This window comes from Aptenodytes forsteri, unplaced genomic scaffold (genome assembly GCF_000699145.1).
Source record: "Aptenodytes forsteri isolate BGI_AS27 unplaced genomic scaffold, ASM69914v1 Scaffold61, whole genome shotgun sequence".
Lineage (NCBI taxonomy): Eukaryota > Metazoa > Chordata > Aves > Sphenisciformes > Spheniscidae > Aptenodytes > Aptenodytes forsteri.
Window position 1 is genome coordinate 4762463 of NW_008794443.1, and position 12059 is coordinate 4774521.

At 47.9% G+C, this 12059-nt stretch overlaps 1 protein-coding gene across 1 annotated transcript in view; it reads right to left on the reverse strand.

Annotated features, from left to right (window-relative positions):
• Positions 1-11027, reverse strand: part of LOC103907483 (group 10 secretory phospholipase A2) — a 13564-nt gene extending 2537 nt beyond the window's left edge. Inside the window, exons 1-3 of the mRNA XM_009289676.1 lie at positions 10960-11027; positions 7630-7795; positions 1607-1713 (exon numbers count right to left, since the gene is read on the reverse strand). Coding sequence (XP_009287951.1) covers positions 1607-1713; positions 7630-7795; positions 10960-11002 — 316 coding nt within the window. The 5' untranslated portion in view covers positions 11003-11027. The remainder of the gene's footprint in view (positions 1-1606; positions 1714-7629; positions 7796-10959) is intronic.
• Between the last annotated feature and the right edge of the window lie 1032 nt (positions 11028-12059).

Sequence of the window (12059 nt, forward strand, 5' to 3'; positions counted from 1 at the left end):
ATGAGGTCTGCCCTCAGCCTCCTTTTCTCCAGGCTATTATTCATCCCTTTTGTTTGAATGGGATCAGACATGATACCTTTACACCTCAGTAAAACCTGCTGTGCTGTAGCCTGGGGTAGGAAATTTGCCTTCAGAACGCATTTCTATTGTTCCTCCCCGTGGGGCATGTCAGGGGAAGTGAAGCCTGCTGAGAGCTTGCGGAAAACAGTTGATGGATGCTTCTCAGGCCTCACCTGGACATCAGTTAAGGAATTAATGGCATTTTTTTTAACTAATGCTTGTTAGCCAGGTTGGAACAACTGCAGCCCAGTGCACTTTTATGGGACATACATTGCACATGTTTCAGGGACTTGATGATATGTCTCTCATCCGCAACTAGGATTATTCCTTCACAGCAAAAAGAAAGAGCATTTTTTTTCATATCAAAATAGCTAGCAGAAAATATCAGCCAGCTATGGAAATATGGTTAAGCGGGAAGGAGAGCAGTTATACATTAAAGCGATACATTCCTTAGCCAGCACTTTGTATTTAATAGGTTGTTCTGGCACTTGGAAAAGAGCAACTGCAGATGTGTTGTGCCACATCCTGTATCTGCTGGCACATTTTCAGCTGCCGGAGAGGCTGAGGATTGCACCAGTAGAATATGGTCTTCTGACAAGGTAGAAATAGTCTTTTAATGTTCAAGCAAGTAAGTTTGATGATATGGGGACAAGTTTTACTCTCACATGTTTCTTTTCAAACTTTCGAAGTGTTCTACAATGGATTTTACCATCAGGGACTTTTTGAAGACTTAGAAATAGAAGTGACAAATTCTAAGACTCAAGTCATCTGGTGTATGTCAAAACAAACTGGTGCGAGCCACTGACGGGCTGTGACTGTGCAATTCAAGACCTTCTTGACTGGGTACCAGCTGTAGAGCTGAGCACAGCCTACATTCACTGTACGCCTGTGGCACTTGAGAGCATTTGACTCTGCAAGTTTCAAAATCCCCACTGGAGCCCTCGGGCTTTAGGCTGGAGTCCCACACGAGGCAAAGATGCAGGCTGGCACCCTGTTTAACCTGCCTTACAGACATGAGTAATAGCATGGCTCTCCTCTAGCAGTACATAATGGCAAGTAAAACGGTGAACAGTCCCACTGGAGGGAGGGCCAAAACTGCCACAGGAAGACCACCCCTGCAGAAGTGGACACAGGCAGACCATCGCACAGCTTTGGGAAGGCGTCTTTAAGGAGCAGGTGTACTTAATGCAGGTGGACAGAGACTCTCCAGAGAGGCATCTGCATCCTTGCCAAACTGAGATGGCTCGTCCGCTCCATGGCCCCCACTCCTGCTCTTCAGCCTGGGGAGGACTCAGGTTACCTGGGACAGGTAGTGCTGGGGCTCCAGCCTTCCTCCCAGCTCCAGCTGGGGACTCTCGGCAAGCCTAGTGATCCAGGCAAGGGATGGGAAGAGAGCTCAGAGGAGAACAGATATTGCCCAAAGCGGCTTTAAAACCATCTCAGCGTACACAGACCTACCTCTGAGGCCCACAAAGCTCCTAGGTCAGCCTATGCGCCTGCAGAGGAGGGAGCAAAACGAACCCAACGCGAGCGAGCATTTCCTTACCGCACCGCACGGCGTTCTGCTCACATGCCCACCGGTACTGCTGCGCCTTGGGGCTACAGCCTTCCTTCTCTGCCTTGTCATAGCAGCAGTCGTGCCTGTGGCAGCACCTGGGAGAGAATAAAATGTAGAGTTTGGGTTCAGGCATCCTGCATGTTTTGCTCAGGGGTGTTTGCACATACTCCAGGAGTGCTCCACTCACGCACCGCTTACAACAGCAAGGTTTGCCCCAGCCTGTCAGTAAATCGTCTGTTGATGAACCAAGCATCCTAGCATCTCTTTGAAAGCCCATGTGGCTCGGGAGCTCATTAATGCCGTACTTGCTCCCATGACCATCGTGCTTCTTCCTCCAAGCTTTTGCCCTCAGAAAGGCAGATGTGGTCAACACATGGTAGTCCCATTCACTGAAACGGAGCTGAAGCGTTCCTATGAGGTGCGTGATGCTGGCTCACTGGCTTAGGCTTAGACCCATCTCAGAATTTGGAGTTGGGATGTTTTTTGCCTTTCTCAGCATCACCAAGTAGCTTCATCTCTTCAGTTCACCTGGACCTGCCACGTGCTCTTTGACCCATCCAGTTTCTGAGAGATGGCTACAAACTCATCAGCCTCAATGGTGGGATTCATATCAGCTAACTTCAGATCCCTAAATGTAAACATCTCCATCTAAGGCATTGATCTATATTGCCTTTATGCATGTCTGGGACACAGTTCATATTACGCTGCAGAGATCTAACATAGGTGAAAAACATTGCATTTGAAAGTGCAATTACTTTTCATTGACCATAGAGGGGGCTGGGGGTGACTAGCTCAGCTGATGATATCTGTCCTACAGACTAGTCAGTGAGATAATTCCTACTATCAATTACTTCAGAATTTACAGAAAACTTGACCCCACTTGAATTTTATTCTGGTAGTTTAGTGACTCAAAATATACCGAGAAAAGATTCAGCACTTAGACAGGTTGTCTGCCAGATAACGGAGGTTGTTTGAGCAAGGACACAAGGTCAGAGGCTGGAGCCAGAGAGGAGTGACAGAAGCTTCTGCATTTCCAGAAGCTGTCCCTGCAAGATCACTGGGATTCTACAGAGAAACCACTCTACTAATTGGGAAGCACCAAGGCAAGCTGATCTTAGGGGTAAATGAATAGCAGACAGCTTTTAGGGAACTTGAGTCCTAGATGTGAATGCCTTCAAGACGTGGATGAGCTGGCCAAGAGGGAGCATGGCTGTGCTGACTGCCCAAATCCAGCTGAAGACCTTGATCGTTATCTTCAAGGCCTGAGACCAGTGTACATGAAGTCAATAAAAGTCTGCGATGCACTCTGGGATCCACCATTATATCCCTCTGGAAAAGTGGAAAAATCCTGCAAGAAGGATAAAGGTCCCTTGTGCAGGAAGTGGGGCTTCTCCGGAGACCCGTTGGGAGCTGCCAGTACCTTACCCGAGAGCTGAGGAACATCACGAACTTCATCACCCTCTGCTGCAGGAGGATTTTGCCCTTTTAGAAATTGGTTTACGGATATGAGGGCTGGTGGGCTGTGTGAGGTGATAAAGCCCAGGAAAAAACAACAATTTTTGAAGCGCAAAGAAGAAGATCCACCACTGACGCAAATTCTAATAAAATGACTGGAACTAGATCAGGTGAATCATGTGAAAGAGACAACAGGATCAGACCAGTCAGATCAAATACAGCCTTCAACTACCCCCTGTGATTACACGCAGGCTGAATTTAGTCCAGTGTGCTTTCCCTACTGACTGAGCTCCCGATTTAGTAATTAAAGTAGCAATTTCATCCCACGGATGAGTCTGCAAACTAAATGCCTTTTTTTTCTCAGCTTGCAAAGGTGAAACCTGTGTGATGATTACAACCAGCCTACTCACTGCATTGTGAAACCTAGAAATGTAAGTTAGCAGTAGCAGACTAGTATCGCCCTCCATGCCAGCTCCTCAAAGGACTTCAGAATAGGACTAAGCCCTATGGCATATATGTATCTAGAAGTTTTCCCATGAGGAGTTACAGCAATTGCTGTAACTGAGAAGACCTTATTAGCTCATGGAACAGGTTCTTTTGGACATGACGGCAGTAACAGGCTGTGGGTCAGTAACAGTTGGTCCAGTAACACCTCACTCCTGGGCTTGTCCTGAAGAGGTTAGAAGTGAAAGGCCAAAGGAGAGAAGAATTCGCAGCCTTGTGGAAAGTGTGAAAGTCTCAGCTTCCTCCAACATGTGAGTCCCTATGCAGTGTGCCATATGATATGACTGGGATGGACTACGGCACTGAGCTACAACTGGGGCACGTGTCATCTGGAGGAGCTGCTGTAGCCCGGGGCACCCTGGCTAACATACCTGAAGCTGCAGCACAGCCTCATCCATCCTCAAGGAGGTAGATGGCAGAGCGGGCCTATCATGGGTGTCTCCTATATGGGGGACAGAGCACAAGAGGCCGAGGTGGAGAGCCAGGAACCAGGCTGAGCTGAGGCAGAGTGCCGGCTGTAGAAATCGTAGGGTTTGTGAGGTCTGAAGAGTGAATCAGTAGTCAAGTCAGTAAAGTTGGTGTCAGTGATGGAGGACTGTGGGGAGGAGGAACAACACAAGGGTAGACGGGCAAAGGGAGGAGTTAGGAACCTGTGGGCCAAGGCAATGAAATTGCTCTTCATGGAGAGCCAAAGGGAACGAACAGAAAAAGAGGTAGGAGAAAAGTGAGAAAAGATCTCGGAGGGAGCGAAAGATGGTCTGTGAATCAGGCAAGGACAACCAAAGGTGGACTAGAGATGTGTGCTAGCTAGCTGTGAGAACTCGCTGCTCCTTAGCTGGCTTGGCAAAATCAGGGGGATTGCATAAATTCTGCAGGACCACAGGATTTGAGGCACCATTCTGCTTCCACTTACACCGTCTCCTCTTAATGCTACCCTTAACTGCAGAGAGGTGACATGTACTTACACCAGCTTCCACTTACACCAACACAAAGCGAGAAGACTTTGACTCATATTTTACAAACATCTCTTTCAGATGCTCTGAAAGAACTGCCAGGGAATGAAGAGTGAGGAAACCTATCGCTGTCCTTTGCTACCTTCAATGGTCCCATCCTGTCTGGAAATGCCCTTTCCTGCACCTGGGTCAGAGTGTGGTGTTAAGCTTTTAATAACCAATAACCTGCTAACGCTTGGTTAGACCAACACAAACAGAGTCAGCCAACACTATGGCAGAGCACTGGTCAACAGGTATGGAAAACAAATACAACCGTGTCACTTAGTTAGTAAGCAACCTGTTCATCACCTCTGGGCTACGGGACAGCCCTAATGGCTACAGACAGCTCCTGCTGGCCCGCAGGGATCAGCTGGCCAGATCCCCGTGTTGTGCAAATGCCATTAAGGTAAGAATTTGTCACGTTGTGTTTGTCATGTTAACAGCACAGCCACCGCTGTGTGTCCTTTTGTTTTGCTTTAACTCGGCAACTGAGGGGAAATCTTACTCCTCCCTGTGAGTTTGCCAGGACTTAGATGAGCCATATATGCCACCCTGCCTTTCACAGCATTCGGTGTTTTCAGGGAGATGCTGAGCACCTTCAGCTCCTGCTTTACAAAATGGGTGCTGCGGCAATCCGGGGGAACAGGAAGGAGAAGGAGAAACAAATCTATTGACTTTATGCGGAAGAGATGCCATTATGTCTTGAAGTGGTGGGACTGCGAGAGTGGAACAAAAGGGAAAAGGTAATTACTGACAACACCACATCAAAGTCAATGTGTGGAATAAACCTTATGAAAGGATTACCCACTCAACGGCTTTTCTTTTTTTTTTCCCGTAAAGGAGAGGTGCTTAGATGCACTCTAGCTCTGTCTAGACAGATTGACTGAATTACTCACAAGAAAATTACTCCTTTTGTAAGGGTCTCAGTAACGAACCTAGAAATGTCAAGGGAGTGAGTCGTTTCAAACAGTGTTTGTCACTCAAGGCCAGTAGTTTTGTCACTCCACTCCTTTCTTTTTTAGAATAGCAAATATGGAAAATAATGTGGTCACTTTGACAGGCATGGGGTACTCAACCGCACTGATTTTTGCAGTAGTTCTCCGTAACAGATATCAGAAGTTTCCTCTAGCAAACATAAAATGGAAATTTTTAGGGCTAAATCTAGTGGGGCATTGCTGATTCTTTGTAGCTGAGAACCTAACTAAAAACCTTTATTTTTTTTTTTTCCCCAGCCAAGCATTGCAGCTAAGGAATAATAATTAATGCACTTAACAGATCAAGCCTCCTTTTTACAAACTATCTGGTATTTTGAGGCATTTCCAGTTGCGCACTGATTTGCAGTAGTTCTCCGTAACAGATATCAGAAGTTTCCTCTAGCAAACATAAAATGGAAATTTTTAGGGCTAAATCTAGTGGGGCATTGCTGATTCTTTGTAGCTGAGAACCTAACTAAAAACCTTTCTTTTTTTTTTTTTCCCCAGCCAAGCATTGCAGCTAAGGAATAATAATTAATGCACTTAACAGATCAAGCCTCCTTTTTACAAACTATCTGGTATTTTGAGGCATTTCCAGTTGCAGAGTCTCATTTTCTGCCATTAGAATAAAACCCACATCCCATGGAAATCAAACAGCAGCAGAAACACCGTCTGATGAACACATGGCCATATTTTACTCTCTGTCTGTTTTTCAGGAGTGCTGACCACTCGCATCTCTCAGTTGCCTAAACTTGGGGCATCATTCAACCTCTATGGAAAACAGCTTTTGGGTGACTCCGCTCAGCCCTTCTGTAAAAGAAGTACTCCAGATTAGTGGAGTTGTGTTTTACTTTAAAGGCCTGATTATGGGAGTTGGTAAAGGGCTAACAAAAATAATAAACACGTTTACAGACACTTCTGTAGATGGTGATAAGCAGGTCAAGAGATACTACTGAAAATTAAAGGAAATCTCTGCAGCTGAAAGCTATGACACTTTGTGGGCAGTTACTCATTATTTGTAAGTCCCGTATTGACTGTTTCGTAGATGAAATGTTTCATAGATACAAACCAGGGACATGAAAAGAGGCCTTTGGGAGTGAAACGTCTCGCTGCTTTAACGAAGACAGCTCCACTAGTTTTAAGGCACACCTGCTCTTTTATGCCCACAGAGAAGTTGGCCTTTAACCTTGGCATCTTTTCTTCCTTTTTTTCCTTTGTCCAATTCGGCAAAGTTTGGTTCTGTAGCAATGCGAAATGTGTCCAACAGCTGGATATTCTGGAAAGCTTAGTTTCCTTCCCAGTGCGCTGCACGCTGCCTTTGCCCCTGTTAAAAGCAGCGCTTGCTTATTGGTAACACCTGGACTGTTGCCTGTAGATAAACAGATAGACTTGTGTGCTCTGTCTTTGAGGTTTAAAACCAGACAAGATTGCAAATAACAGGCTCAGAGCACACAAGAGTCCACCACGCTCAGGATTTACATGTGTGCTAATCGCAAAGTACAAGAAACCTTTGATCGCAACACCTCCTAGACTCATTGCTTTTAGCCTCGGGAATAACAAGCACAGCATCTTCCCCGCTAACAAAGAGGGGAAATAACACCATGCTCTACCCTGTTGTTGTTCTTCCTTGATTCAGTGTGAATTAACAGGCAATGAAGGCAACAGGTTTGGTTACTCTTTGCGACGATCTGGATTTCCTCCTGAGGATAAACAGTGATATTCCCATCGTTGCCATTTTCAGGACCTGGGTGAAATAACCCTCCAAATAACTTGGTCACTCCTCTTTTTGCTCTCTATGAATAAACATGCAGCTATTTCATTTAATCATATCCTGGTTCCTCCTTTGCCCTCCACCCCACAGAGTACCAGGTCCCAAGAGCTCTGCTCTCATCCAGAAGGTGGTTAAATCCTCATTCAAACCCTAAGTGATACATGGGTCCTCACTCACAATTGCCCAGTGCTGTTCATATACACTAAGTTCCCCCTCCACGAGGCAGTGACGAGTTCGTGGAGTCACAGGAGTATGAACAGGGAAGACTGGGGAGATCTGCACTGCTTCTGGACACATAGTTGAGGTTCTTCTTACCAGTCTGTTTTATCTTTAGGCCAGCCTTGTCCTCCCAGTCCACAGTAGCATCCGTAGCCAATATATGCCAAGGGAGACCGTCCCGTGCCACACGATATAGCTCCTGCCAGTTCGATGATTCCTCGGGTATGCAGCGAATGGGATTTTCCCAGAGCATCCTTCCAAACTGCAAAGACAGGACATGGCTTCACACAGGGATTAAACACACCTGATGCTGATTTTCTTAAAGTCCTTAAAGGGGGATTTTTTTGGTCTTGACTGGTTGGTAGGGTGCAGCCTTGACAATCTAATTAGCCTTCACATTCACCCTGCAAAGGGGGCTCTGCGGGGGCCTTAGCTGAGGGCTGGGCTATCCAGGAGGTGGATGCTCAGGGACCTCAATTCAAGGAAAACTTACTAGCTCTGGTATGCTAGTATGTGATTGCAGCTATATTGCATCTGGGAGCAGGGTGCCCAGTTTTGCACATCACAGAGCCCAAGCTGTTAAGCTTTGTAGGGCCTGTGCCAGCACCCTGCAGAGCCAGCTGGGCTTCACTGCACCCCAGAGCTCCCAAACCTGGGGAAGTTTACTAGCTACACTGTGGTCCCAAGTGGGACAGGGAGCAGCAGAAAACAAGCACACAGCCAGACCTAACCTGGGCTCTACGGAAAAAATGAGGTTTCTATGTTGCCCAAGATGTCTTATATTATCCGAGTTTCCCCTCCTATTTAGGATATTTTAACCCATTCTCCAGATGGCAAAGAGCTGACAGTACTACTAATTTGCGTACAGGGATAGCTACAAGTCCCTGAGCCCATAAGGTATACCTTGTCAAGGATAGAGTGCCTATGTTACCCAAGATGTATGCATATGGGCTTTCTTTTGAGCATTTCAAAGTGCTGGCAACACTTACATCCACTTCCATTATTATGTTCCATTTAAGTTGTAACATCAGGTTGGCTGCATTAATTTGGAAAAGAAGCGAAAGGAGCTCTGTGTCAGCTGAAGTGTGCGGGTGGCCACCCAAACCGGTCTGGAGTTTTTTGAGTGTTGTGATTTCACATGTTAATTTGCAACTTTTTTAGAAACCACAGACTCTACCTTGCAGTAACTGTTATGGAAACCAAGAGTACCCTGTCCCTAATACTCAAACCACTGTGATGCTCAGCTGCAAACATTGATGCTTATCACGTTAACGATAGCAACAAATAGGAGCGTTTATTGCCTGGGTTTACTGTGAAGGACCAAGTGCGCTTTGCACAGCTCTATCGTGCATGGCAAAGCTGCTCACCAGTAGCATCAAACCCCCAGACCAACCGCCTAACCCATCCGCTCGTCCCAGCCGTGCACAGCCGCTGCGAAAAGAAAAGCCTGCCAAAACGGGGGGACTTTGCGGGGGGCTTGGATGGAGAGAGAGGTGACGCCTGGGAGCTGGGAACCCACCACCGAAGTTGCTTTGCCACCTGCCCCTGGCTATTGCAGCACGCTTGACCTCTTCAAAGTGCTGTGCAAACATGGACTAATTAATCCCCTAAACCACCCGAGGACTCAATACTATTATTAAAACAGTTGCTTTCCTTTTAAAACCTAGCCTCTAATCTCCTTCCTTGGGCCTCTCCCTGCATCTCCTGGGCTGGCTCGCCCTCCCAGCCTGATCCAAACCCCCGGCAAGGACAAGGAGGGTCTCTCCCCGTGAAGAACAAGGCAGGGCTTTGCTCCCTCTCTGCAGCCCGAGCCCCCAGCAGGAACAAGCGCTTCCCTCCACCATTTCCACCCTGGTGATTGGCGCCTCAGGCAGTCCCAGCGGGCGCGGGGTTTCGCACAGCCTCCTTATGCTTCCCGGGGCATTCCTTAGGGATTAAATGCACGTTCCTGAAAAAGTAACCGCGCTGCTCACCTAAACACTGCTTGAGTGTTCAGGTTTCATGCTAAAAACGCATTAGGCGGGTGTTATTCAAAACTAAAGAGATGACCTAGTTCCCTTGTCTAAACAGCAGGGGCTCTGGAGTTAGGAGCAGGCTCAGCTCTCAGGCGCCCGAGGGGAAATCACAAGCAGTGAGCTGCTCTGGATTTTGGGTTAAAAATCATGCTTTTTCAACCTGTTGCAGTTTGCAGACCCTGAAAATGTTCTAATGGAGACAAAAACGTCTTTGTAGGCATTCAGGCCTCCTGACGAGCAGCCTGCATTTTTTTCTTTCGATGACCTCTTAAGCCAGGACTGCTGGACTTGGTCTGTTGGCCACTGGCTGAAAACAGCTGAGGTTGGTGTAAGGTAACTGCACCTCACGCAGAAGAAGAAAGGCCATTCTTCTTTTGGGGATATCTCTGAAGATCAAGGAACTGTAATTACAGTGCGGAGCTGCTCATGAAAGCGGAGAGAAAGCCCCAAAGGGAATTGAGTCCAAAGGACGGTGCTTAGGGCTGCGCGCTCTGCGAGAGCTTGAAATAACGTGGGCATCCAGGCGGCCTCTGATGTTCCTGTTTCGTTCTTTGAAAGCTGGCTGGGTTTTGAGCTGACGGCGGGTTGCTGCAGCTGAGAGGTCAGCCCCAGCAAGTACGTTTTGATATCCAGGTGCATGGCTAATAACTTGACCAAGAACTGAAATTGCTTTTTCTGTGCTGGGCAGCCAAGCCAACGCAGCTGGGAAAGCCTTGAAAAAGTCCGAGTCTCCACAGCAGCCTGCATTTAGCCACATCTCCCATTAGGAGCATGTCCAATCATTAGCTATACTCCTAACGGGGCGCCTTAGCAGAGAACATACCTGTAGGGAGGTGAGCAGAAGTGGATCTGACAACTCACACTTTCTATTTCCTGCTTAAATGGGCAGCCTTTGCTGTAGATTAAGGCAAAGTTTTGGGGTTTATTTTCAAACTGTACTGCAGGTATAACCTCAGACCTGCCAGTTTATGGTTGTGTTGCCTCTGTGTGTAGGGGCTTTATGTTAGCAGACATTTATGGCTTTTTTTAACAGGCTTTTTAAAAATTATTTTAAATTCAGATGAATTGAAAACTGCTTACTCCACAGTCACTGGTATAAAAAGAGGGTATTTCTATGAAGAAACACAGACGCCAACAACTTTGTAGCAGAAAACTATCCAAAAAGAAAATGACCCATGTTTATACAGCCCCAGCTATGTAAACTGCCAGGGAAGTAAAGCGGGCAGGCGGCTCACGTACACAGCCCTATGCTATAAAGTTGAAAAGAGTTGAGCAGCGCTTTTTTTTCTCACTTGGCCAAACCACACCGAGGTGCCTGCCGTGAAGCAGGCAAAGCTGACAGCAAGGGGAGAGGCTGTTCCGGGACAGGGGGAAGCATGGGGAGGGAGAAGGACCGAGGGGTGGTACTCACCTGCCTGAAGCAGCATCAGCATCAGCAGCAGGCAGGAGCCCATGGGCAGATCGCTTCCACGCTCCTGTACGCCGGGGTTCAGCCGCTGGGATGCCCAGCAGCACCTCGCCGCGCTGCCAGGTGAGCCGAGGCGTGGGGTATGCTTAACAATCCTCCCGGGCCGCTGCTCCAGGGTTTATATATACATGGCTCTGCGCCCGTCTGAAGTGAAACACCCTCTTCTGCTATGTCCCTGAGCCCCAGCCCAGGTCCAGTCCGTCCCCGCAGCGGGCTCCTTGCTGCGCGGGGAGAAGGCGAGGGCTGGCTCTGTTTGCCTAGCATCACCTTTGGGAGGGAGGGGCTGCTGGAAGGGCATTAGGCTGGTGGTTACCGGGACAGCCCCAGACACCCAGGCACTAAGCTGGGCTCCTTCTTTAAGCTGTTTGCTTACAGACCCTGGTTAACCTCTGAGTAGCAGCGGAGAAGGGAAGCCTGCAACCGGGCTTTCTGTGGCTTGGGCTCACTGCTGTGGCATCCCCCTGGCAAGGATTTTCTCTTTTTATAGATGACTCTTTCCAGGGTAATTTTTTTTTTACATTATTTTATTTTAAGACATTATTTTTCACGTTTAAAAAGGAAGAGACAAAACTATAAAAATCCAACAGAAAGAATACTGTTAAGTGCAAGTATCTAATTATAAACTGACAAACAGAGCTAATTCTGTGCCATTCCTGAGGGAAAAATACCCTCTTGGCCTGTTGCTGCACCTGACTAAGACCAATTGATTTCCTGAAGACTTGTCAGTATGTGGGTCCCAGCCACGGCAACAGACCAGCAGTTGGGGACAGTCCCCCGGGGCCAGCCGTGCTCTGGTCAGACCAGGCAGCTGGATCGGCAAGGTGGCCTCCCCGTCACACAGCCTCTGCTTGTGCGGGGCAGCAGGCAACGTGAGCGGGAGGGATGGCCGCAGTTATTTTGCCTTTGGGGTTGAAACGGCTTCACCCAGCCCTCCAGGGCTTTAAAACTCCTGCCTTGGGCAGTACAGCAGCCATCCGCCTTGTTGGGGTCTAAGCATCTGCCCCTTCCCTGGTGGGGGCATGATGGGCAGGGCTGGCTGCTCT